A 26,223-nucleotide genomic window follows, 5' to 3' on the forward strand; every position below is an offset into this window, starting at 1 on the left:
GTGAGTGATAGCTGGCAGGGTAGTGGGGCAGGGGGCAGCTCCTAGGGGAGGCAGAGTGAGGGGGTGCTTAGCAGCTAGGGGAAGGAGCCACTCTCACGGCAGCCCCATTTCCCAATGCTGGGACCTTCAATCAGACACTGAGTTCACACTCCCTGGGAGCGGGTAAGCAACCCCAGCAGCATTTGCAGGCTGGGCTCCTGGTATGGTAAGTTATACATAGAAACACACATAGGAAATAGGAGCAACAGTAGGCCATTTGGCCCTTTGAGCCTGCTCTGCCATTCATTTTGATCATGGCTGTTCATCAAATTCAATACCTGGATCCCACTTTCCACAGTAAAAAGTCTGACAACACCAGGTTTTAGTCCAACCTATTTATTTGATAATATACTCACAAGCTTTCGGGGTTAGCCCCTTCGTCAGTTGAATGGAGAGTTGAATGGACAGTCCCACTTTCCATCCATATCTCTTTAGCCCCAAGATCTATATCTAATTTCTTCTCGGAATCACACAACATTTTGCCTCAACTACATTCTGTGGTAGTGAATTGCACACATTCGCCACGCTTGGGGTGAAGAAATTGCTCTTCACCTCAATTCTAAAAGATTTACCCCTTATCCTCAAACTATAACCCCTCGTTCTGGACTCTCCCATCATTGGGAACATTCTTTCTGAGTCTACCCTCTCTAACACTGTTATAATTCTATAAGTTTCGATGCGATCCTCTCTCACTCTTCTAAACTTTTCTATAACCCTAACTGCCTTAGTCCTCCCTCATGTGACGGATCTGTCATCACTTGCCCATATAAGGGGTTTCAGTTGATGGGTGGGGCAGGACTTCCTGCTGTGGGCTTAATGGTGAAGGGGATGAGAAGTGAAGAAGAATCACACAGACTCAAAACGTTCACGCTTACTCTCTCCACAGCTGCTGCCATCTACCTGGTTATGCTTTGAACTCCCACTGGTTACATCAGTCGGAAAGGAAAACCCAGGAAGAAATTCCTGGCGGATTGATTCAGCACTGCCCCACAAGGGCAGTGTGTAAATGGTCCACTGGGGGACTTCAGAGGGAGAAACCACAAACAAGACAAAGCCTTACCCTTTCTTATCTTTTATCTTCCAAAAATGTTGATCTCCATCATCAATGATGTAGTACTTTTCCCCCTTTATTAAGGAGATTTCATTTTTCTTTTTGGCCTGGTACTGGGACAAAGCTTCCACCATCTTCGAAGACGATGTGATTCCTTCAGGAAGACTGCTGTCTTCCTGCTGTTTACAATCACAAAAAAAAACCCATAAAATTCAAATCTTTCATATGAATTAGTCTCGTTTCATCAAGAACAGGTTTGTAAATGAATATTTCAATTGTTTATCAGAATTGTATTTTTTTTATTCACTTGGAGCAGGCTGGAGTCAAAACCTTTTGTTCTGCTCCTGGTGTCATGTTCAGTAACTAGTCCCTGTTAACTACCGACCAGAGGCCTACTCCCTGCATCATGTTCAGTAACTAGTCCCTGTTAACTACCGACCAGAGGCCTACTCCCTGCATCATGTTCAGTAACTAGTCCCTGTTAACTACCGACCAGAGGCCTACTCCCTGCATCATGTTCAGTAACTAGTCCCTGTTAACTACCGACCAGAGGCCTACTCCCTGCATCATGTTCAGTAACTAGTCCCTGTTAACTACCGACCAGAGGCCTACTCCCTGCATCATGTTCAGTAACTAGTGCTCATTAACTACCGACCAGAGGCCTACTCCCTGCATCATGTTCAGTAACTAGTCCCTGTTAACTACCGACCAGAGGCCTATTCCCTGCATCATGTTCAGTAACTAGTGCTCATTAACTACTGATCAATTAACACTGGGGGGTTGGGGGGGAGGGGAGTTGGGGGGGGGTGGGGGGGGTTGGGGGGGAGTTGGTGGGGGAGTTGGGGGGGTGGGGGGGGAGTTGGGGGGAGGGAGTTGGGGGGGAGTTGGAGGGGATGGGGGGAGTTGGGGGGATGGGGGGGAGTTGGGGAGGGGGGGGAGTTGGGGGGGTGGGGGGGAGTTGGGGGGTGGTGGGGGGAGTTGGGGGGGTGGGGGGGAGTTGGGGGGGTGGGGGGGAGTTGGGGGGGTGGGGGGGAGTTGGGGGGTGGTGGGGGGGAGTTGGGGGGGTGGGGGGGAGGGAGTTGGGGGGGTGGGAGGGAGTTGGGGGGTGGTGGGGGGGAGTTGGGGGGTGGTGGGGGGGAGTTGGGGGGGGGAGTTGGGGTGGTGGGGGGGAGGGTGTTGGGGGGGTTGGGGGGGAGTTGGGGGGGAGGGAGATGGGGGGAAGGTGGGGAGGGAATTGGGGGTAGGCGGTGGGGACGGTGGGGGATGAGGGGGTGTGGGGGCTTGGGGGGTGAAATCATGCAAAGTTCTGTTCACTGTGGGTGGGATTTTCCGGTTTTGGGGCTGGAAAATTCCGCCCCGGTGTCTAGTTGAGTAACTAGCGCTGGTTAGCTATTAACCACAGGCCTGGGCCCGGGAATTTGGCCAGTGATCAACAGTTCATCAATTTTCAATAACATATATAACTCTGCTGATTCACCCAATGACTGTGAGAGCACTAGGTAGAAATCACTGCTGCATCTTCCTCGCTCTATTCCTGATGTCTGGAGCCAACTGGCATTTCCTCATTGATAACAACTAACCCAGAATGGATTGAATCCAGCTTGGCTCCATTGCTGTATGGTTCATCTATTGATTGAATCTTTACAAAAAGCATTACATTTCCCTTTGTGTGTTGAATGCCAGTCCACAGTAGTGAGGTGTGGTTGGTACCAGGACTGAAGACCTCAGTCGTGTGGAGAGGGTAGGTACAACCACGATGCTGTTAGGGAGGGAGTTCCAGCATTTTGACACTGAAGGAACAGTGATTTATTTCCAAGTCAGGTTGGTGAGGGGCTTGGAGGGAAACCTCCGGGTGGTGGTCTATTTGATCGGCCCCTATGTAAACATAACGTACGTTCTGCGTGTACCCTGTTTATTCTGTGTACACCCTCTTTACTCTGATGTACACGGGGAGGACATGCAGACAATGACCTGAGGCTGGAATCGAACCAGGGACCCTGGCGCTGTGAGTCAGCAGTGCTAACCACTGTGCCACCCAAAGTTTTTTTTTATATCCAATTCAATCCAATCAAAGTCCAATTCAAAGTCTCAGCAAGTGAGACATTCCCGATCCAAGCTGACAAGACAGGCTCACCACTTTCTGTCTTGGGCTTGATCTACATGATCCAAGCTGTTTGAAGTAGGCATAGCAACTCCTCCAAGGCTTGATCTCATTTGCATCTTAGCCAAAAGGCTGCTTTTAAAAAATTGCTTCAAATGAAGCCTCAGTGTAACCTCATTGATTTTAACCGTACTGCAGCACAGCAAAACTACACGTGACCTTAGCCAAAAGACCACCACCAAAAGCTACCTTATGAACAAAGTATCTGAGTATTACCTCTTCACAGGGGACAGGAGGGAGCGGTAAGGTCCTCCGCTGAATAAGAGCATCTCTCGATACACCTTGACACAAACAAGAAAAAAGCACATTTCAACAACATTCCTATTTGTGAACTAAACTCATAAATAGTTTTGCGTACAAACTTTGTAATCATTAAAGTGGTGTCAACGCTGTAAATTCTACATCAGGCCACATTACTGAATCTAAATACAGACATCCGCTGATACTGATATGTTGGGCACAGGTTATCATTTATCATTCCACTTTCTCAGATGCATCATTTCTGAGGCTTGTGACACAATGCTACATCCTGTGAGCACACGCTGGGCTTTGGGTACTCACTAATCATTGAATACAGCGCAGAACAAGGCCATTTGGCCCATCGAGTCTGCACTGACTCTCTGACAGAGTGTTTTATCCAGGCACTCTCCCCCTGCCCTATCCTCCGCATTGCAGGGCTAATTATTCTAACCGACATTGGACGCCAAGGGGCAATTTAACGCGGCCAATCCACCTAATCTGCACATCTTTGGACTGCGGGGGGAGACCGGAGCATCCAGAGGAAACCCACACAGACCACGGGGAGAAGGTGCGAACTCCACACAAACAGTGTGAGGCTGGAGTTGAACCAGGTTCCCTGACACTGTGAGGGTTCAATTGCCAACTTGGATCATTGTCTATGTGGTGTCCACACATCTCCCCGTATCTGCGTGGCTTTGCACCGGGTGCTCCGATTTCCACCCACAGTCCAAAAGACGTGCTGGTTAGGTGCATTGACCACACCAAATTCCCCCTCAGTGTTCTCGAACAGGTGCTGGAGTGTGGCGACTAGGGGATTTTCACAGTAGCTTCATTGCAGCGTTAATGTAAGCCGACTTGTGACACTAATAAATAAACTAATAAAACGAAACTAAATTAACCATTGTGCCTCCCAGTGATTCGGCTACAATTCCAAACAGCGCTCAGAGTTGTTCTCTGAAGCCAAGGGTAAAGTTCTTGTTGACACTAATAACTGAGATCAAAATGTACGTAATGGCCTTCATAGCGAGGGGGATTGAATATAAAAGTAGGGAGGTCTTGCTGCAGCTGTATAGGGCATTGGTGAGGCCGCAGCTGGAGTACTGTGTGCAGTTTTGGGCGCCGCACCTGCGCAAGGATATTTTGGCCTTGGAGGGAGTGCAGAGGAGGTTTACTAGGCTGATACCGGAGTTGAGGGGATTGAGCTATGAGGAGAGGCTGAATAAACTAGGCTTGTACTCGTTAGAGTTTAGAAGAATGAGGGGAGATCTCATTGAGACGTATAAGATGATGAATGGGATGGATAGGATAGAGGTGGAGAGACTCTCCCCGCTCAAAAAAGACAGTAGGACTAGGGGGCACAGCCTCAAGATAAAGGGGGAGGCGGTTTAGAACGGAGTTGAGGAGGAACTTCTTCACTCAAAGGGTGGTGAATCTCTGGAATTCTCTGCCCGTTGAAGTGGTGGAGGCTGCCTCGCTAAATATTTTTAAGAAGCGGGTTGATGGGTTCTTGATAAGAGAGGGGATTAAGGGTTATGGGGAGAGGGCGGGAAAGTGGAACTGAGCAGCGACAGATCAGCCATGATCTTATTGAATGGCGGGGCAGGCTCGAAGGGCTAGGTGGCCTACTCCTGCTCCTATTTCTTATGTTCTTATGTTCTTATGTTCTTATAATTGAGAAGGCCAGCAGAAATCCCAGTGTATCAAATGAAGAAGACAGGGAGTTAAGATCAGAATACAGGGGTGTTTAAAACCAAATGTGTGCTCTCTCTCCCGGCATCCTTAATATTCCAATCATAATCGCACAGTTTGTCCTGCCATTTTCCCAGTGTCGTATACACTTCTCTGCTCCTCCAATCGATTCTGATGCACACTTCACAAAACCGGCAGCATAGATTCGTAGAATACCAACAGTGCAGAAGGAGGCCATTTGGCCCATTGCACCAAACACAATCCTATCCAGGCTCCATTCCCGTTACCCCACTTATTATTTACTCTGCTAATCCCCCTCACACTAGGGTCAATTTAGCATGGCCAATCAACCTAACCTGCACACATTTGGAATGTGGGAGGAAATCGGAGCACCCGAGGAAACCCATGCAGACACGGGGAGAATGTACAGACTGTGTACAGACAGTGATCCAAGCTGGGCATGCAAACCCGAGTTTCTGGCACTGTGAGGCGGCAGTGCGAACCACTGTGCCACCACGCTGCCCTTGGATAAAACATAAATTGGAAGATGGATGGATGGGTCATGAGGGGAAGTGAAAGGCCAACTCAAACCATCCCATGGCTGAATTAAACACAACACAAATGCTCATGAATGAACTCCAGAATGGAACTATCCATCTCCTTCCACAGTCAGGATTGGCTTAGATACTGCTCCCCACTGGATAGAGGCAAACTGACAACTGAAGAAGATGAGGGAACTTTCTTCTTCTTCATTCTTTCCTGAGATGTAGGCCTCTTTGGCAAGGTTTGTTGTCCATCCCTAATGACTCTAGAACTGAATGAGTTGCTAGGCCGTTGCAAATGTCATTCTGTGGCAATGCTAGTAGGCCAGACCAGATAAGGAAGGCAGATTTCCTTTCTGAAAGGACATTAGTGAACCAGACAGGTTCTGACAACAATACAATGATCCTTTCACGAGATGGAATTTTATGAGGCGGAACTTCCTGGTCATTCCTAACAGTGGGATTTTCCAGTTACTCTGGAATCGATGGATATTTGAACTGCTCGCAGCATCTCCTGACCCTGCTCCCCAGAGCCATACAATTCCTCCCACGCTTATTGAATCTAGCTTTGAATTTGCTATTTATTAATCAATTCCACTCTCTGCCATGGTAGATTTGAACCCATATTCACAGAGCATTGGCCTGGGTGTCTGAGTTACTGCTCCAGTGCCACTATAAGCCTTTATCTGCCCATATGTTGATCTAGACGTCACAGGGGCTGGAATATAAAAGGGGGCAGAAGTTATATTGAATTTGGATAAATTTTTTTGCTTGGACCACATCTGGAGTCTGGGATTCGTTTCTGGGCACCAAGTCTCGGGAAGGATGAACTGACCTTGGAGTGGCTACGGCATGCGCATAACCGGAATAATGTCACGGTTAAAAGGGGAGAGGGCACATGCAGCCCATCAGGGTTCTGAGTGCGGCACACAAGATATTTTAGAGAGAGTTGCCACATTTTGCTGGTCTCCATCCGCGGAGTTTTTTTTTCTGCCCAATACAACTGAAGAGAGGGCATGGTAAGCAAGTGCACACAAAGTGAGGTATGTGCTATAGACACACAACGTGGGGTGGCACTGTAGCACAGTGGTTAGCACTGCTGCTTCACAGCTCCAGGGTCCTGGGTTCGATTCTCAGCTTGGGTCACTGTATGTGTGGAGTTTGCACATTCTCCTCGTGTCTGCGTGGGTTTCCTCCGGGTACTCCAGTTTCCTCCCACAGTCCAAAGATGTGCGGGTTAGGTTGATAAGAAATTGCCCCTTAGTGTCCAGGGATGTGTAGGTTAGAGGGATTAGTGGGTACAATATGGGGGTAGGCCTGGGTGGGATTGTGTTCAGTGCAGACTCGATGGGCTGAAGGGCCTCTTTCTGCGCTGTAGGGTTGTATGATTCTATAACATTAACTCTGCATCCAATCAAGCATTACTTTTACCTTTCGAATTCGGTGGCAGTTCTATTTGGATATGAATGATTGACCATTTTCTATAGCTCGTTATAAAATATTCAGGAGATGGAATTATTGTCCCGCCCATCACAGAAACCGTAGCAGACAAGACACGGAACATGTCCGTTGACCTCGGGTGGGAATTTCCAACCCTTGTGCTGAAGGAAATCCCACCCATTGTGTATGAATAATGTGGAGATGCCGGCGATGAACTGGGGTGAGTACAGCAAGAAGTCTCACAACCCCAGGTTAAAGTCCAACAGGTTTAGTTGGAATCGCGAGCTTTCGGAGCGCTGCTCCTTCATCTCAGCTGAGCAAGCCACTCACCCGATGAAGGGCAGCTCCAAATGTTCGCGATTCCAAATAAACCTGTTGGGCTTGGACCTGGTGTTGCGAGACTTCTTACAGTGAGTTAAACTGACCTGATCTTATTCATGGGGTCATGGTTAGGAACAAACCTGACTTCAATCTTGAGATGAAGTGGCAGGGAGGGGTGGGTGAGCGGGGGGGGGTCACTCATGCAGCCCACTCATTAGCCCAGGTTGCCCAGTACTGCTGTAAATCCTTCCAATGTGCCTGGCGACAGGCAGTAACGAGCGGGAGAGTTTCCTGGTCAGTCATAATGCAGAGGGCAGCGGCCACCCCACTGCAGTACCCTAGCAAACATCATCACGGACCAGTCCAATAGATGCCCATTCTTGGCCACTTGAAAGTTTGAAGTTTATCATTAGTCACAATTAAGCTTGCATTAACGTTCAATAAAGTTACTGTGAAAATCCCCTGGTTCACTCTGTTCGGGTCAACGCAACTAACCAGGGTACCTAAAGGCGGAGGGTAAAGGGGCAAATAGGGTTAAAATCCAACGCAAGCGTGATCTCGATGGGTGTTAGAGGGAACGAGTGCTTCATTCTTCTTATGCAAAATGCTAATGCAAACGGACACACGCTCATCCCCTTCCTACCATATACATTCATCATTTTGATTTAAGATACGCTACACTTGTGTGGAACTTAATTTTGTTTCTTTTCCACCGTTAATTTCTGAAAGTGCCCTCAATTGTTTGACAGTCTGAATTCGGTGTTTGTGACGTGCGTGTTTAAAACCTTGGCTGATTGGGAATGGCTATCGCGTACGTGTTAGCAGCTACTTTGTATATAGTTAGTGCCGGGCTCGTGTTGACGCGAGGAAAATGCAAATCAGGTGACTGTGTTATGGATGTTCCAGCTCAGAAAGGTCACGGACGTCACGAACCTGTGTCTTTCACAATCGTACAGGCTGAGGCGGTTCTACATCTCTGGAAGCAACACAACCATTTGCCATCTTCCAGAATCCACTGTGGTACTTCAGCATCAGATGCTGATTATTCCTGATTGCTGAAACAAAACACAAGGAAAATTGGTGTTGGCTCAACACTAAAACCACAAATTCAGCAATTATCGAGATGGCGAATGGTCAAATCAATCATTCCGTTGTATTCTCTAGAATTGAATCTTAGTGGCTGCTTTTAAGTCGGTCCCACTTGTTGTCCAACGAGGGGCATACACGCGATGGGTCGTACTTGGGCTGCTCTTGGATGTTTCAAGAGTGGCCTAGTGCTTCATGTCGTTAGTGTGTGCTTAAACTGGACCAGATGCTGGGCAACACGACAGCTCAGTGACTATCACTGTTTGCTGTGCAGACACATGGATTTGGGCCGGTGTCTGTGGGAGTTTGCGCATTCTCCCCGTGCTTGCGTGGGTTTTCTCTGGGTGCTCCGGTTTCGTCCCACACCCCACAGATGTGCTCTTAGGCTGATTGGAGGTAATAAATTGCCCATAAATTAGTTTCCCTCAATGGTGGGTGGCCATAAAACAATAGATAAGGGTCATGGGTGGAGGGGGGACTGGTAATGTTAAAATGGCGGCGTGGGCTCGTTGGGTCGAAGGGACTGTTTCCCGGGCTGTTTTTGTTCTTTGTTCTTTATCCACACTATTAATGCAGAATTATCATGTACTGAATCACAGAATCACAGAATAAAATCCCTACAGTGCAGAAGGAGGCTATTCGGCCCATCGAATGAATGTGGCAGCACGGTGGCACAGGGGTGGCACAGTGGCACAGGGGTGGCACAGTGGTTAACACTGCTGTTTCTCAGCACCAGGGACCCAGGTTCGATTCCCGGCTTGGGTCACCGTCTGTGTGGAGTTTGCACGTTCTCCCCATGTCTGCGTGGGTTTCCTCCGGATGTTCCACAGGCCAAAGCTCTATGGGTTTGGTGGTTTAGCCAGGCTAAATTGCCTCTCAGTGTCAGGGGGATTAGCAAGGTAAATATGTGGGTTCTACGGGGATAGGGGCTGGGTGGAATTGTGATCAGGGCAGATTTGATGTGGCAGTTGGACTCTTTCTGCATTGTCAGGTTCTCTGAATTATGCTCCCGTTTAGTGTGCATTCATTGTCAGTACCTCCGTGTAAACTACCACAGGTCAGCACTTTCCCCATTGGATTTATGGCAGGAAAGCCACCAATGGTTTCTCATCCGGGATGAGCTGTCAGCAGGAAGTGGGAGATGCTGCAATGGCTAAAGGAAAGGGGAGGGAGTGTGTCTGCCTCCCATCATCCAGAGCCTCTACTCACTGGGACCTCCTCCAGAGCCTCACCCTCTACTCACTGGGACCTCCTCCAGAGCATCACCCTCTATTCACGGGCACCTCCTCCAGTGCCACACCCTCTATTCACAGGCACCTCCTCCAGTGCCACACCCTCTATTCACTGGGACCTCCTCCAGTGCCTCACCCCTCTATTCACAGGCACCTCCTCCAGAGCCTCACCCTCTACTCACTGGGACCTCTTCCAGTGCCTCACCCTCTATTCACTGGGACCTCCTCCAGTGCCTCACCCTCTATTCATTGGGACCTCCTCCAGTGCCTCACCCTCTATTCACAGGCACCTCCTCCAGTGCCTCACCCTCTATTCACTGGGACCTCCTCCAGTGCCTCACCCTCTATTCACTGGGACCCCCAGTGCCTCACCCTCTATTCACTGGGACCCCCAGTGCCTCACCTCTATTCACTGGGACTCCCAGTGCCTCACCCTCTATTCACTGGGACCTCCTCCAGTGCCTCACCCTCTATTCACAGGCACCTCCTCCAGTGCCTCACCCTCTACTCACTGGCAGCTCCCGCATTGCCCCACCAGCTATTGACCATTTGGGCTGTCATCTTAATCTCCCCGCAAGTGAGAACATGTTATTTCTGTAATTATTTTGTGAAATCTTCCACCTTGGGCGGCGTGATGGCTCAGCGGTTAGCACTGCTGCCTCACAGCGCCAGGGACACGGGTTCAATTCCAGCCTCGGGTCACTGTCTGTGTGGAGTTTGCACATTCTCCCCGTGTCTGCGTGGGTTTCCTCCGGGTGCTCCGGTTTCCTCCCCAACTCCAAGGGGGGGGGCGAGGTGAATTTGATCATGCTAAACTGTCCCTTAGTGTCAGGGGGTTAGCAGGACAAATAAGTGGGGATAAGGGCTGGGTGGGATTGTGGTCAGTGCAGACAAGATGGGCTGAATGGCTTCCTTCTGCACTGCAGGGAATCCATGATTCTACGATCATTTTAAAGACATTTCCCTGGTTACTGATGAAAGGAGCCTGATAGCTGTCCGATAGATTCAGAAACAGACATTTTAAGTGATGGAAAGTTTATCAAGCGAGATAAACATTGCTGGAAGGAGAAATTTGGTTTGTATTTTTGCCGGCTGGGGGAGCCAGAGCAGAGACTGACTGTCGATGAAGGAAGATGATACAGTGTCTGAAGTTCCAGACTCCACGTGGGTATTTTTTGAAGTATCTCAATAGCGCGCTGGAGAAAATTGATTTGTTTTGAACTCAACCCTCTGGACAAAATTATGCATTTACCATATTTTAATTCAGCCAGCCACTTTGTCCTGCTCTGTACGCCATTCGCAAAGAGGTAGAGAGTCTCCTCGTTATATATAATCTGAAAATATAAAGCAATTACAGTTAGAATATTTAAAACTCGGTGGGGTGGAGTGTGAAAGGGGAGACGTGTATGGACTGCGAGAGCCCGTTAAGGGATAGTAATACTGGGAAGTCAAAATATAGCCTTATTACTGAAGCCTCATTTCCATTATTCCTGGAATCCCTGTTAATTGGCCAGACAACAGGCCAACGGATCGAATCATAAACTCCCCACAGTGTGGAAAAAGGCCATTTAACCCCTTGGGACTGCACCAACTCTCTGATAGATCACCCTACCCAGGCCTTCACCCCCACCCTATCTCTATATTTACCCCACTAATCCAGCCAAACTACACGTCTTTGGACTTTAGGGGCAGATTTTACAATTAAGTTTTCGGGCGCGGAAACTTGGGAAAAGGGGATCCGCTGTCACTCTGTGTGTGATCAGTGAGGGGGAAGAGGGATCCGCTGCCACTCTGTGTGTGATCAGTGAGGGGGAAGGGGGGGATCTGCTGTCACTCTGTGTGACATCAGTGAGGGGGAAGGGGGATCCGCTGTCACTCTGTGTGTGATCAGTGAGGGGGAAGGGGGGGATCTGCTGTCACTCTGTGTGACATCAGTGAGGGGGAAGGGGGATCCGCTGTCACTCTGTGTGTGATCAGTGAGGGGGAAGGGGGATCCGCTGTCACTCTGTGTGTGATCGGTGAGGGGGAAGGGGGATCCGCTGTCACTCTGTGTGTGATCAGTGAGGGGGAAGGGGGATCCGCTGTCACTCTGTGTGTGATCGGTGAGGGGGAAGGGGGATCCGCTGTCACTCTGTGTGTGATCAGTGAGGGGGAAGGGGGATCCGCTGTCACTCTGTGTGTGATCAGTGAGGGGGAAGGGGGATCCGCTGTCACTCTGTGTGTGATCAGTGAGGGGGAAGGGGGATCCGCTGTCACTCTGTGTGTGATCAGTGAGGGGGAAGGGGGATCCGCTGTCACTCTGTGTGTGATCAGTGAGGGGGAAGGGGGATCCGCTGTCACTCTGTGTGTGATCGGTGAGGGGGAAGGGGGATCCGCTGACACTCTGTGTGTGATCGGTGAGGGGGAAGGGGGGGATCCGCTGTCACTCTGTGTGTGATCAGTGAGGGGGAAGAGGGGGATCCGCTGTCACTCTGTGTGTGATCAGTGAGGGGGAAAGGAGGGATCCGCTGTCACTCTGTGTGAGATCAGTGAGGGGGAAGAGGGATCCGCTGTCACTCTGTGTGTGATCAGTGAGGGGGAAGGGGGATCCGCTGTCACTCTGTGTGAGATCAGTGAGGGGGAAGGGGGATCCGCTGTCACTCTGTGTGTGATCAGTGAGGGGGAAGGGGGATCCGCTGTCACTCTGTGTGTGATCAGTGAGGGGGAAGAGGGGGATCCGCTGTCACTCTGTGTGTGATCAGTGAGGGGGAAGGGGGATCCGCTGTCACTCTGTGTGTGATCAGTGAGGGGGAAGGGGGGGATCCGCTGTCACTCTGTGTGTGATCAGTGAGGGGGAAGGGGGATCCGCTGTCACTCTGTGTGTGATCAGTGAGGGGGAAGGGGGGGATCTGCTGTCACTCTGTGTGTGATCAGTGAGGGGGAAGGGGGATCCGCTGTCACTCTGTGTGACATCAGTGAGGGGGAAGGGGGATCCGCTGTCACTCTGTGTGTGATCAGTGAGGGGGAAGGGGGATCCGCTGTCACTCTGTGTGTGATCGGTGAGGGGGAAGGGGGATCCGCTGTCACTCTGTGTGTGATCGGTGAGGGGGAAGGGGGATCCGCTGTCACTCTGTGTGTGATCAGTGAGGGGGAAGGGGGATCCGCTGTCACTCTGTGTGTGATCAGTGAGGGGGAAGGGGGATCCGCTGTCACTCTGTGTGTGATCGGTGAGGGGGAAGAGGGATCCGCTGTCACTCTGTGTGTGATCAGTGAGGGGGAAGGGGGATCCGCTGTCACTCTGTGTGTGATCAGTGAGGGGGAAGGGGGATCCGCTGCCACTCTGTGTGTGATCGGTGAGGGGGAAGGGGGATCCGCTGTCACTCTGTGTGTGATCAGTGAGGGGGAAGGGGGATCCGCTGTCACTCTGTGTGTGATCAGTGAGGGGGAAGGGGGATCCGCTGTCACTCTGTGTGTGATCAGTGAGGGGGAAGGGGGATCTGCTGCCACTCTGTGTGTGATCAGTGAGGGGGAAGGGGGATCCGCTGCCACTCTGTGTGTGATCAGTGAGGGGGAAGGGGGATCCACTGCCACTCTGTGTGTGATTGGTGAGGGGGAAGGGGGATCCGCTGCCACTCTGTGTGTGATTGGTAAGGGGGAAGGGGGATCCGCTGTCACTCTGTGTGTGATCAGTGAGGGGGAAGGGGGATCCGCTGTCACTCTGTGTGTGATCAGTGAGGGGGAAGAGGGGGATCCGCTGTCACTCTGTATGTGATCAGTGAGGGGGAAGGGGGATCCGCTGTCACTCTGTGTGTGATCGGTGAGGGGGAAGGGGGATCCGCTGTCACTCTGTGTGTGATCAGTGAGGGGGAAGGGGGATCCGCTGTCACTCTCTGTGTGATCAGTGAGGGGGAAGGGGGATCCGCTGTCACTCTGTGTGTGATCGGTGAGGGGGAAGGGGGATCCGCTGTCACTCTGTGTGTGATCAGTGAGGGGGAAGGGGGATCCGCTGTCACTCTGTGTGTGATCGGTGAGGGGGAATGGGGATCCGCTGCCACTCTGTGTGAGATCAGTGAGGGGGAAGTGGGATCCGCTGTCACTCTGTGTGTGATCAGTGAGGGGGAAGGGGGATCCGCTGTCACTCTCTGTGTGATCAGTGAGGGGGAAGGGGGATCCGCTGTCACTCTCTGTGTGATCAGTGAGGGGGAAGGGGGATCCGCTGTCACTCTGTGTGTGATCGGTGAGGGGGAAGGGGGATCCGCTGTCACTCTGTGTGTGATCAGTGAGGGGGAAGGGGGATCCGCTGTCACTCTGTGTGTGATCGGTGAGGGGGAATGGGGATCCGCTGCCACTCTGTGTGAGATCAGTGAGGGGGAAGTGGGATCCGCTGTCACTCTGTGTGTGATCGGTGAGGGGGAAGGGGGATCCGCTGTCACTCTGTGTGTGATCGGTGAGGGGGAATGGGGATCCGCTGCCACTCTGTGTGAGATCAGTGAGGGGGAAGTGGGATCCGCTGTCACTCTGTGTGTGATCAGTGAGGGGGAAGGGGGATCCGCTGTCACTCTCTGTGTGATCAGTGAGGGGGAAGGGGGATCCGCTGTCACTCTGTGTGTGATCGGTGAGGGGGAAGGGGGATCCGCTGTCACTCTGTGTGTGATCAGTGAGGGGGAAGGGGGATCCGCTGTCACTCTGTGTGTGATCAGTGAGGGGGAAGGGGGATCCGCTGTCACTCTGTGTGTGATCAGTGAGGGGGAAGGGGGATCCGCTGTCACTCTGTGTGTGATCAGTGAGGGGGAAGGGGGATCCGCTGTCACTCTGTGTGTGATCGGTGAGGGGGAAGGGGGATCCGCTGACACTCTGTGTGTGATCGGTGAGGGGGAAGGGGGGGATCCGCTGTCACTCTGTGTGTGATCAGTGAGGGGGAAGAGGGATCCGCTGTCACTCTGTGTGTGATCAGTGAGGGGGACGGGGGATCCGCTGTCACTCTGTGTGTGATCGGTGAGGGGGAAGGGGGATCTGCTGTCACTCTGTGTGACATCAGTGAGGGGGAAGGGGGATCCGCTGTCACTCTGTGTGTGATCAGTGAGGGGGAAGGGGGATCCGCTGTCACTCTGTGTGTGATCGGTGAGGGGGAAGTGGGATCCGCTGTCACTCTGTGTGTGATCAGTGAGGGGGAAGGGGGATCCGCTGTCACTCTGTGTGTGATCGGTGAGGGGGAAGAGGGATCCGCTGTCACTCTGTGTGTGATCAGTGAGGGGGAAGGGGGATCCGCTGTCACTCTGTGTGTGATCAGTGAGGGGGAAGGGGGATCCGCTGCCACTCTGTGTGTGATCGGTGAGGGGGAAGGGGGATCCGCTGTCACCCTGTGTGTGATCAGTGAGGGGGAAGGGGGATCCGCTGTCACTCTGTGTGTGATCAGTGAGGGGGAAGGGGGATCCGCTGTCACTCTGTGTGTGATCAGTGAGGGGGAAGGGGGATCTGCTGCCACTCTGTGTGTGATCAGTGAGGGGGAAGGGGGATCCGCTGCCACACTGTGTGTGATCGGTGAGGGGGAAGGGGGATCCGCTGCCACTCTGTGTGTGATCAGTGAGGGGGAAGGGGGATCCGCTGTCACTCTGTGTGTGATCAGTGAGGGGGAAGGGGGATCCGCTGTCACTCTGTGTGTGATCAGTGAGGGGGAAGGGGGATCCACTGCCACTCTGTGTGTGATTGGTAAGGGGGAAGGGGGATCCGCTGTCACTCTGTGTGTGATCAGTGAGGGGGAAGGGGGATCCGCTGTCACTCTGTGTGTGATCGGTGAGGGGGAAGGGGGATCCGCTGTCACTCTGTGTGTGATCGGTGAGGGGGAAGGGGGATCCGCTGTCACTCTGTGTGTGATCGGTGAGGGGGAAGGGGGATCCGCTGTCACTCTGTGTGTGATCAGTGAGGGGGAAGGGGGATCCGCTGTCACTCTGTGTGTGATCAGTGAGGGGAAAGGAGGGATCCGCTGCCACTCTGTGTGTGATCGGTGAGGGGGAAGGGGGATCCGCTGTCACTCTGTGTGTGATCAGTGAGGGGGAAGGGGGATCCGCTGTCACTCTGTGTGTGATCAGTGAGGGGGAAGAGGGGGATCCGCTGTCACTCTGTGTGTGATCGGTGAGGGGGAAGGGGGATCCGCTGTCACTCTGTGTGTGATCGGTGAGGGGGAAGGGGGATCCGCTGTCACTCTGTGTGTGATCGGTGAGGGGGAAGGGGGATCCGCTGTCACTCTGTGTGTGATCAGTGAGGGGGAAGAGGGGGATCCGCTGTCACTCTGTGTGTGATCGGTGAGGGGGAAGGGGGATCCGCTGTCACTCTGTGTGTGATCAGTGAGGGGGAAGGGGGATCCGCTGTCACTCTGTGTGTGATCAGTGAGGGGGAAGGGTGATCCGCTGCCACTCTGTGTGTGATTGGTGAGGGGGAAGGGGGGGATCCGCTGCCACTCTGTGTGTGATTGGTGAGGGGGAAGGGGGATCCGCTGTCACTCTGTGTGTGATCAGTGAGGGGGAAGGGGGATCCGCTGCCACTCTGTGTGTTATCAGTGAGGGGGAAGGGGGATCCGCTGCCACTCTGTGTGTGATCAGTGAGGGGGAAGGGGGATCCGCTGCCACTCTGTGTGTGATCAGTGAGGGGGAAGGGGGATCCGCTGTCACTCTGTGTGTGATCAGTGAGGGGGAAGGGGGATCCGCTGCCACTCTGTGTGTGATCAGTGAGGGGGAAGGGGGATCCGCTGTCACTCTGTGTGTGATCAGTGAGGGGGAAGGGGGATCCGCTGTCACTCTGTGTGTGATCAGTGAGGGGGAAGGGGGGGATCCGCTGTCACTCTGTGTGTGATCAGTGAGGGGGAAGGGGGATCCGCTGTCACTCTGTGTGTGATCAGTGAGGGGGAAGAGGGGGATCCGCTGTCACTCTGTGTGTGATCAGTGAGGGGGAAGGGGGGGATCCGCTGCCACTCTGTGTGTGATCAGTGAGGGGGAAGGGGGATCCGCTGTCACTCTGTGTGTGATCAATGAGGGGGAAGGGGGATCCGCTGTCACTCTGTGTGTGATCAGTGAGGGGGAAGGGGGATCCGCTGTCACTCTGTATGTGATCAGTGAGGGGGAAGGGGGATCCGCTGTCACTCTGTGTGTGATCAGTGAGGGGGAAGGGGGATCCGCTGTCACTCTGTGTGTGATCAGTGAGGGGGAAGGGGGATCCGCTGCCACTCTGTGTGTGATCAGTGAGGGGGAAGGGGGATCCGCTGCCACTCTGTGTGTGATCAGTGAGGGGGAAGGGGGATCCGCTGTCACTCTGTGTGTGATCAGTGAGGGGGAAGGGGGATCCGCTGTCACTCTGTGTGTGATCAGTGAGGGGGAAGGGGGATCCGCTGCCACTCTGTGTGTGATCAGTGAGGGGGAAGGGGGATCCGCTGTCACTCTGTGTGTGATCAGTGAGGGGGAAGGGGGATCCGCTGCCACTCTGTGTGTGATCAGTGAGGGGGAAGAGGGGGATCCGCTGTCACTCTGTGTGTGATCAGTGAGGGGGAAGGGGGATCCGCTGCCACTCTGTGTGTGATCAGTGAGGGGGAAGGGGGATCCGCTGTCACTCTGTGTGTGATCAGTGAGGGGGAAGGGGGATCCGCTGTCACTCTGTATGTGATCAGTGAGGGGGAAGGGGGATCCGCTGTCACTCTGTGTGTGATCAGTGAGGGGGAAGGGGGATCCGCTACCACTCTGTGTGTGATCAGTGAGGGGGAAGAGGGGGATCCGCTGTCACTCTGTGTGTGATCAGTGAGGGGGAAGGGGGATCCGCTGCCACTCTGTGTGTGATTGGTGAGGGGGAAGGGGGATCCGCTACCACTGTGTGTGTGATCAGTGAGGGGGAAGAGGGGGATCCGCTGTCACTCTGTGTGTGATCAGTGAGGGGGAAGGGGGATCCGCTGTCACTCTGTGTGTGATCAGTGAGGGGGAAGGGGGATCCGCTGTCACTCTGTGTGTGATCAGTGAGGGGGAAGGGGGATCCGCTGTCACTCTGTGTGTGATCAGTGAGGGGGAAGGGGGATCCGCTGTCACTCTGTGTGTGATCAGTGAGGGGGAAGGGGGATCCGCTACCACTCTGTGTGTGATCAGTGAGGGGGAAGGGGGATCCGCTGTCACTCTGTGTGTGATTGGTGAGGGGGAAGGGGGATCCGCTGTCACTCTGTGTGTGATCAGTGAGGGGGAAGGGGGATCCGCTGTCACTCTGTGTGTGATCAGTGAGGGGGAAGGGGGATCCGCTGCCACTCTGTGTGTGATTGGTGAGGGGGAAGGGGGATCCGCTACCACTGTGTGTGTGATCAGTGAGGGGGAAGAGGGGGATCCGCTGTCACTCTGTGTGTGATCAGTGAGGGGGAAGGGGGATCCGCTGTCACTCTGTGTGTGATCAGTGAGGGGGAAGGGGGATCCGCTGTCACTCTGTGTGTGATCAGTGAGGGGGAAGGGGGATCCGCTACCACTCTGTGTGTGATCAGTGAGGGGGAAGGGGGATCCGCTGTCACTCTGTGTGTGATTGGTGAGGGGGAAGGGGGATCCGCTGTCACTCTGTGTGTGATCAGTGAGGGGGAAGGGGGGCAAGGGACTGTGATCAGCCTGAATAGCGGGGGTGAGGCGTAGGGGGGTGTAGGAGTCAGTAATGTTGTGGGGGTGGGCCAATATCTGTGGGGGCCACGGGGGAGGCATTATCCAGCCCAGGAGCAACGTGGCAGGGGAAGGTTTTTCTATTTTTTTTTACTGCGAGTATGCAGTTGGAGGCGCCGATCGGAGCTGCAGAATTTCAGGCATGTTAAGCCCCACCCTCAGGCCTCTGCAGATTCAGAATCGCTGCAATATTTCCAGGCAGAGTGCATTTGGGGGCACCTGAGATTGAGTCTAAAAGTCGGATCTGAAACACTCCCAGTTTCAAGACTGCCCAGCACTTGGAATCAAAATGGTAAAATAGGGCCCATCTATCTAACACGCACATCTTTGGACGGGAAACCCAAGCAGACATGGGGAGAATGTGAAAACTCCACACAGACAGTCACTCGAGGCTGGAATTGAACCTGGGTCCCTGGTGCTGTGAGGCAGCAGTGCTAACCACTGTGGCACCATGCCACCCACGCTGGTTGGACAGTGTTGTCTCGGACTGTTCGAGACTCTTGTTTCTTCGCAGCTATGAGAGACTGGGGACTGCGTTCTGACCAATAACTTCCACCAGAGCGTCCCAGATCATTCACCTTTGCTACTCCTATCCTTGAAAAGCAAGTATATCCCACTGCTTCCTCACCACTCATCAACTCGTCAAAATCAGTGCCCTCCTCGAGTAAAATAAATCACCATCACAATGCCCCTCTCTTATGAAGCTGCTTTCGCCCAATACCTTTCCCCAGAGTTCTTGCGCACGTACTTTTCGTTTGCAGAGAGTCAGTGGAGATGTGAGTGATGGCCAGAATTGTCCTGCTGTTCATACCCCGCGCCAAATCTCCATTCGCTGCAGCAGGACCAGAGAATCCTGTTGGCACGAATGGCCTGAACACTCAGTAATCCAGAGACCCAGGGTGATGCTCTGCAGATCCAGGTTCGAATCCCACCAAGCCGAAATGTGAATTCAATAAAAATCTGAATTTAAAAGCCTAACCATGAAACCATTCCTAATTGTCTTAAAGACCCATCTGGTTCACTTTAGGGGAGGAAATCTGCCATTAGAACATAGAACACTACAGCACAAACAGGCCCTTCGGCCCACGAGTTGTGCCGATCACATCAACACCTATCTATAACCCCCAATCCCATAAAACCCCATATACTCATCCAGAAGTCTTTTAAAAGACCCCAGCGAGTTCGCCTCCACCACCACTGACGGCAGCCGATTCCATTCACTCACCACCCTCTGAGTGAAAAACTTACCCCTAACATCACTTCTGTACTTTCCTCCCCGCACCTTAAACCTGTGTCCTCTCGTAGCGACCATTTCAACCCGGGGAAATAGCCTCTGAGAATCCACCCTATCTATTCTTCTCAACATTTTATAAACCTCTATCAGGTCGCCTCTCAACCTTTGTCTCTCCAGGGAAAAGAGACCCAGTTCCCTCAACCTAACTTCATAAGGCATGCCTCCCAGTCCAGGCAACATCCTTGTAAATCTCCTCTGTACCCTCTCAATAGCTTCTACGTCTTTCCTATAGTGAGGCGACCAGAACTGCGCACAGTACTCCAAATGAGGCCTGACAAGGGTCTTATAAAGTTGCAGCATTACCTCCCGACTCCTAAACTCAATCCCTCGATTAATGAAGGCCAGTACACCATACGCCTTCTTGACCACATCCTCCACCTGCGAGGCCGATTTAAGAGTCTTGTGGACCCGGACCCCAAGATCCTTCTGCTCCTCAACACTACTCAGACTTCTGCCCTTGATAGTGTACTCGTTCATCCCGTTGGTTCTGCCAAAATGGACGACTACACATTTATCCGCGTTGAAGTCCATCTGCCACTTCTCCGCCCAGTCCTGCATCCTATCTATGTCCTGCTGCAACTTTTGCCATCCTTCCAGACCATCCACAACACCACCGACCTTCGTGTCATCAGCGAACTTACTTACCCAGATTCTTATCTGGTTTGGCATGTATGTGACTCCAGAGTCACAACAATGTGGTCAACTCTCAACAATCCTCCGAAATGGCCCAGCGAGTCACTCAGTTCAAGGGCAATTATGGATGGGCAATAAATGCTGGTCCAGTCAGTGACTCCGCACATCTCACGAATGAATTAAGAAAATGAAAGTGAGGAGGTTATCTCAAGAAAGCAGTGTAGTCTGGGCCCTTATTGATGCTATGAGTGTTAATTATGGACAATATGGCCCTCCTTGAGGATTTGGAGGGAGCCATGGCTAGTCTGGGGATCTGCTTAGTGTGTGAGCACAAGCCGTGATTCCTATAGCCCTTATTGTGCTGCACTTGGCAAATTCCGTCAATCTGAATTTCCCCCGCTTCTGGTAACAACTGCACACTTTTCAAAATGAAAGCATTTTGATAACGATATTGTTGGTCAGATTGAAACGTAGAATCCTTACAGAGCAGAAGAAGGCCATTTGGCCCACTGAGTCTGCACCAACCACAATCCCTATCCCCGTAACCCCATGCATTTACCCTAACTAATCCCCCCTAAAACTAAGGGGCAATTTAGCACGGCCAATCCACCTAACCTGCACTGTGGGAGGAAACCGGAGCATGGGGGGGGAAACCCACGCAGACACAGGGAGAACGTGCAAACTCCACACAGACTGTAACCCAAGCCGGGAATCGAACCTTGATGCTATGAGGCAGCAGTGCTGGCCACTGTGCCACGGTGCTGCCCTATTGCTTTATTATAATCAGAAACCACTTGCTGGATTGAAGCAAAATGCCACAGATACTGGAGATCTGAAATAATGTTGGTAAACCTCAACAAGTCTTGCAGCGTCTGTGGAGACAACATCGAGTCCCATACAACTCTTGCTGAAGGCAGACAGGACTCAACGCAATGGCGGAGACAATCTTGCCTCCCCGCCATGGTGTCTCTCGTGGCGGGAGGCAGCCCGCCACTCACCGGCAGCGGGTTCTTCTGGTTCCCACCGCTGTCAATCTGATTTCCCATCGACTCCGCCACACGCTGCCTGGATACCCACGACAGAGATGTGCCATCGGGAGAGGGAGTGGGAAATCCCAGCGGTGTGAATAGCTGGAAAATCCCAGCCAATAACTGTGTTTCTCTCTCCACAGATGCCACCAGTTTATCCAACATGTTCTGCTTACATTTCTTGCAGGATTGAATCATAAGTCTTGCTCTTGATCGACATCTGAGGTAAAGGGTGCCTGTAGCGGGTAGGTCATGCCTTACTAACCTTATTGAGTTTTTTGAGAAGGTGACCAAAGAGGTGGATGGGGGCAAGGCAGTTGACGTGGTATACATGGATTTTAGTAAGGCGTTTGATAAGGTTCACCATGGTAGGCTTCTGCAGAAAATGCAGATGTATGGGATTGTGGGTAATCTAGGAAGTTGGATCAGGAATTGGCTATCAGATAGGAGACAGAGGGTGGTGGTGGATGGTAAATATTCATCATGGAGTACAGTTACGAGTGGTGTGCCTCAGGGATCTGTTTTGGGGCCACTGTTGTTTGTAATTTTTATTAATGATCTGGATGAGGGTATAGTTGGGTGGATTAGTAAATTTGCTGATGACACCAAAGTTGGAGGTGTGGTAGATTGTGAGGAAGGGTGTCATAGTCTGCAGGGAGACTTAGATAGGTTGCAGAGCTGGGCCGAGAGGTGGCGGATGGAATTTAATGCGGAGAAGTGTGAGGTAATTCACTTTGGTAGGAGCAACAGATGTGTCGAGTATAGGGCTAACGGGAGGACTTTGAATAGTGTGGATGAACAGAGGGATCTAGGTGTGTGTGTACATAGATCCCTGAAAGTTGGGAATCAAGTAGATAAGGTTGTCAAGAAGGCGTACAGTGTCCTGGCGTTTATTGGTAGGGGGATTGAATTTAGGAGTCGCAGTGTAATGTTGCAACTGTACACTACTCTAGTGCGGCCGCACTTGGAGTACTGTGTGCAGTTCTGGTCCCCGCATTACAAGAAGGATGTGGAGGCGTTGGAGAGGGTGCAGAGGAGGTTTACTAGGATGTTGCCTGGTATGGTGGGGAGGTCCTATGAGGAGAGACTGAGGGATTTGGGGTTGTTTTCGTTGGAAAGAAGGCGGCTAAGAGGGGATCTTATTGAAACATATAAGATGATTAGAGGTTTAGATAGGGTGGATAGTGATAGCCTTTTTCCTCGGATGGAGAGAGCTAGCACGAGGGGGCATGGCTTTAAATTAAGGGGGGGTAGCTACAGGACGGATGTCAGGGGTAGGTTCTTTACCCAGCGGGTGGTGAGGGATTGGAATGCCCTGCCTGCTGCAGTTGTAAATGCGTCTAGTTTGGGGGCGTTTAAGAGATCTCTGGATAGGTTTATGGACGAAAAGGGATTGGTATAGGCTAGTGGGTCATTGTTTTTGTAACTGGTCGGCGCAACATCGTGGGCCGAAGGGCCTGTTCTGCGCTGTAATGTTCTATGTTCTATGTTCTATGATAGACATTTGAATTAGAGCAGTCGCTACTGACCTCTGTGCGACAATTGCCTTTCTTATCTTCCTGCCTTGTGGCTTGTTGTGTGGGTTTGACGCTGTTTCCAATCTTACCTGAATTGGATACTGTCTCTCCACTGGCGTTGCTCCATTCAAACTTACAGTCTCAACGCACTTAATTGTTTCCAGTTTAATCGCTCCCTTTCGTCTTCCTTGTTTCTACCAAGTAAAATAAATGATTTTGTTTAGTCTCATCATTTTATAACGCAAATCACCAAGGCTCCGTTGACCTTCCAAACTCACGACCACTACCATCTAGGAGGACATGAGAGGCAAACATCTGGGACCACCACCAGCTGGAAGTTCCCCTCAAAGTCACTTGCCATCCTGATTTGGAAACATATCTCTGTTCCTTCATCAGCAAATGTCTCCACTTCTGACCTCGTGATGGACAGAAGGATATTGACAAAGTAGCTGAAGATACTTGTGTCTGGAGAACTGCCCTGAGAAATTCCTGCAGGCTGAGATGCTTAGCCTCCAAAAGCTACAATCTGTTTCCTTTGTCACTGAAGTCAGAGAGTTCTCTCATAATTTATATTGAATTCAAGACTCCCAGTAACCCAGAAACTTGGACGAATGCTTAGAGACACGAGATCAAATCCCATTATGACAGCTAGAGGAATTTAATGAACTAACCTGAATAAAATTAGAATTCATCCTAGCATCACTGTGGATTGCAGCGGTTCAAGGTGGCAGCTCACCACCACCTCCTCAAGGGGCAACTAAGGATGGGTAATGAATGCTGGTCTAGCCAGTGACTCATGAACAAACATTGACAAAAAAAACACAGTAGGAGCAGAATTCTCGTGGACTACAGCAAAGTCCCATGTTTGAATGTATCATGGCTATCTACATGCCATATCATGGTATAGATCCATAGAGACAGGCCTCGGCCTACTTCTTGTCTGGGCTGCAGTGGGTTAACTACAATGTCTGTGAGATGATACAACAGAATGTCTCAGTGAATCAGCCAGAGCTCCATCCCCCACTTGTTAAACAGTGACTCGGGGTCAAATCTAAATGCATATTAGACGAAATTAGAAAAGTGAGATGGCAGAGAGTTAAGCTAAGCCCTGTTTCAACAAGGACCCAAAAACTAGGGGTGAGGAAGATAAATTGTTATTTTAATTCCAAACGTGTTTCACGGGGACAAATTAGACTAAAATAGAAATGATAATAGTTCGGGGATTAAGATATTTGGTTGTGTGTTTGATAAACTTTCCAAATTAATCAAGGCCTTTTTTGCAATTGTGAGATATTATAGCTCTGTGTAAATATCGAGGAGAAGATAGTCATTTTTAAATAATATCTAAATATTGAATTGCAGTGTGTGTGAAGTTGGGAATACTGTGAGGTTGATCCATCCCTGGGGGGGTGGGTGACAAACAGGAGTTAAGCCTGCTACACACTCATCCCAAACCCATTGAATCAAAGTCATTAGTCCGTTCATGTTCGGCTAAGGGACTGACTAGTTTCCTCCGTCCTTCCCACCACCCCTCCCCAATCCAGTGGGGCACTCTATTGGTGTCTGCATTCCACAATAAATGCCCTCCACATCAGTGTTGGGTGGGCAGCGAGGGCAGGTAGTGAGAAACCTCTCAGACGATAGGAGCCCGATTCAGCGAGAGGGCTTAGATAGTGGTGCCAATGGGGGAAATTGGGTTGGGTCATACCCCCCCCCCCATTATATGCAACATCTGATATTTAATTCCCTGGACTCTTCATCCAATGTTGCACCTTTCACAATAGTCAATGAAAACCAGTAGTCACTGTTACAAACATCAGAAACGTCACAGCCAGCAGGTTCTTACAAACAACGTTAGACTGACCAGATAATGATCAGTGTTTTACTGGAGCCAGTGGGTTAGCAGAAGTGGAAGCAGATGTGGATAGCAAAGGTCACCTTTACTGCGTCCTCCGTTTTTTAACATTTATTCATTTAGCGTTGCCAGCTAGGCCAGCACTCACTGCCCATCCCGATCTCCCCTGGAACTGAATGGTTGCTCGGGCATTTCAGAGAGTGTTTAAGAGTCAACCACGTTGCTGGGAGTCTGGAGTCACACATCGGCCAGACCCCACCGCTATGTGTGTTCACAGAATGCTTACAGTGCAGAAAAGAGGCCATTCGGCCCATTGAGTCTGCACTGACTCTCTGACAGAGTATCTTAGCCAGTCCCTCTCCCTCCCCCCCCTACCCTATCCCCGTAACTCTAAACATTTATCATGACTAATCCTCCTGACCTACACATCTTCGAACAACAAGGAGAAATTTAGCCTGGCCAATTCAGCTAACCTGCGCGTCTTTGGAGTGTCGATGGAAACCGGAGCACCCAGAGGAAATCCATAGGGTCACGGGAAGAATGTGCAAACTCTACACAGACAAGCCCAGAATCGAGCCCGGGTCTCTGGCATCTTTGGTCTAGTGCAGCCACTCTGATGTGCAAAGGGCCCAGAATGCCAGGGAAGGGGCACAGACCAGTGGCATCATTGCCTTCATCTCCGTGGAGGTGGCGATACTCCAGCTGGCAGGTGACTTGGCTCCATTACGGAGGGTGAGGACAGAGTTTGACCCGATGAAACCACAAGCTGGAAGTGGGCAGCTTTGGAGCTCTTATCGTACGCGCAGAAATGGAAGCTGGGGAGAGATGTTTGTCTTACCCCATGTTTATAACTGTAGTGGATCAGGCTTGTTCTTGTTAAGACGAACAAGTATTGCTTATATTTGATCGATGACAATCTTTTCCACTGTGACTGCTTAAAGAAGGTTTCCTGCAGCAAGGGCTCCTCCACTTCGCCATCGCTGATGAGAGAACATACATCGAGTTGAAGAATGACTCATCGCTCACAAAAACGCCCCCCCCCCTCCAGTCCTGTACAGCCCACCGAGTGACCCCACATCTGTGAAACCAACCCTAGCTAAATCTTACACTCGTTCATGTATCTATAGCACCGAAGGCCCCGCATTCATATAGCGCCTTTCGTAGTCCCCCAACTTCTCTACCGCCAGCTTCTGAAACGCCGTCACCGTTCTAATGTAGAAAACGTGACAATCTGCACCCGGCAACAACAATGTGATGACATTACGATAATCTGCGTCTTGTGGTGTGGATTAGAATTGAATAGAATGCCTACAGTGCAGAAGGGAGCCGTTCGGCCCATCAAGTCTGCACCAACTCCCCGACAGAGCATCTTACCCAGGCCCATCCCCCCCACCCTATCTCCGTAACCCTACACATTTACCAGGGTTAATCCACCTACCCTGAACAT

The 26,223-nt window shown here is 51.5% G+C and overlaps 1 protein-coding gene across 1 annotated transcript in view; it reads right to left on the reverse strand.

Annotated features, from left to right (window-relative positions):
* LOC145352883 (cytoplasmic tyrosine-protein kinase BMX-like) overlaps nucleotides 1-26,223 on the reverse strand; it is an 81,139-nt gene that overhangs the window by 49,059 nt on the left and 5,857 nt on the right. Inside the window, 7 exon segments of the mRNA XM_080203186.1 lie at nucleotides 1,100-1,269; nucleotides 3,468-3,532; nucleotides 8,417-8,488; nucleotides 8,491-8,538; nucleotides 11,054-11,135; nucleotides 23,011-23,115; nucleotides 25,615-25,756. Of these exon segments, the coding sequence (XP_080059312.1) occupies nucleotides 1,100-1,269; nucleotides 3,468-3,532; nucleotides 8,417-8,488; nucleotides 8,491-8,538; nucleotides 11,054-11,135; nucleotides 23,011-23,115; nucleotides 25,615-25,756 (684 nt within the window).

The sequence above is a fragment of the Carcharhinus amblyrhynchos genome, chromosome 15 (genome assembly GCF_965287045.1).
Source record: "Carcharhinus amblyrhynchos chromosome 15, sCarAmb.v2.hapA, whole genome shotgun sequence".
Classification (NCBI taxonomy): Eukaryota; Metazoa; Chordata; class Chondrichthyes; order Carcharhiniformes; family Carcharhinidae; genus Carcharhinus; species Carcharhinus amblyrhynchos.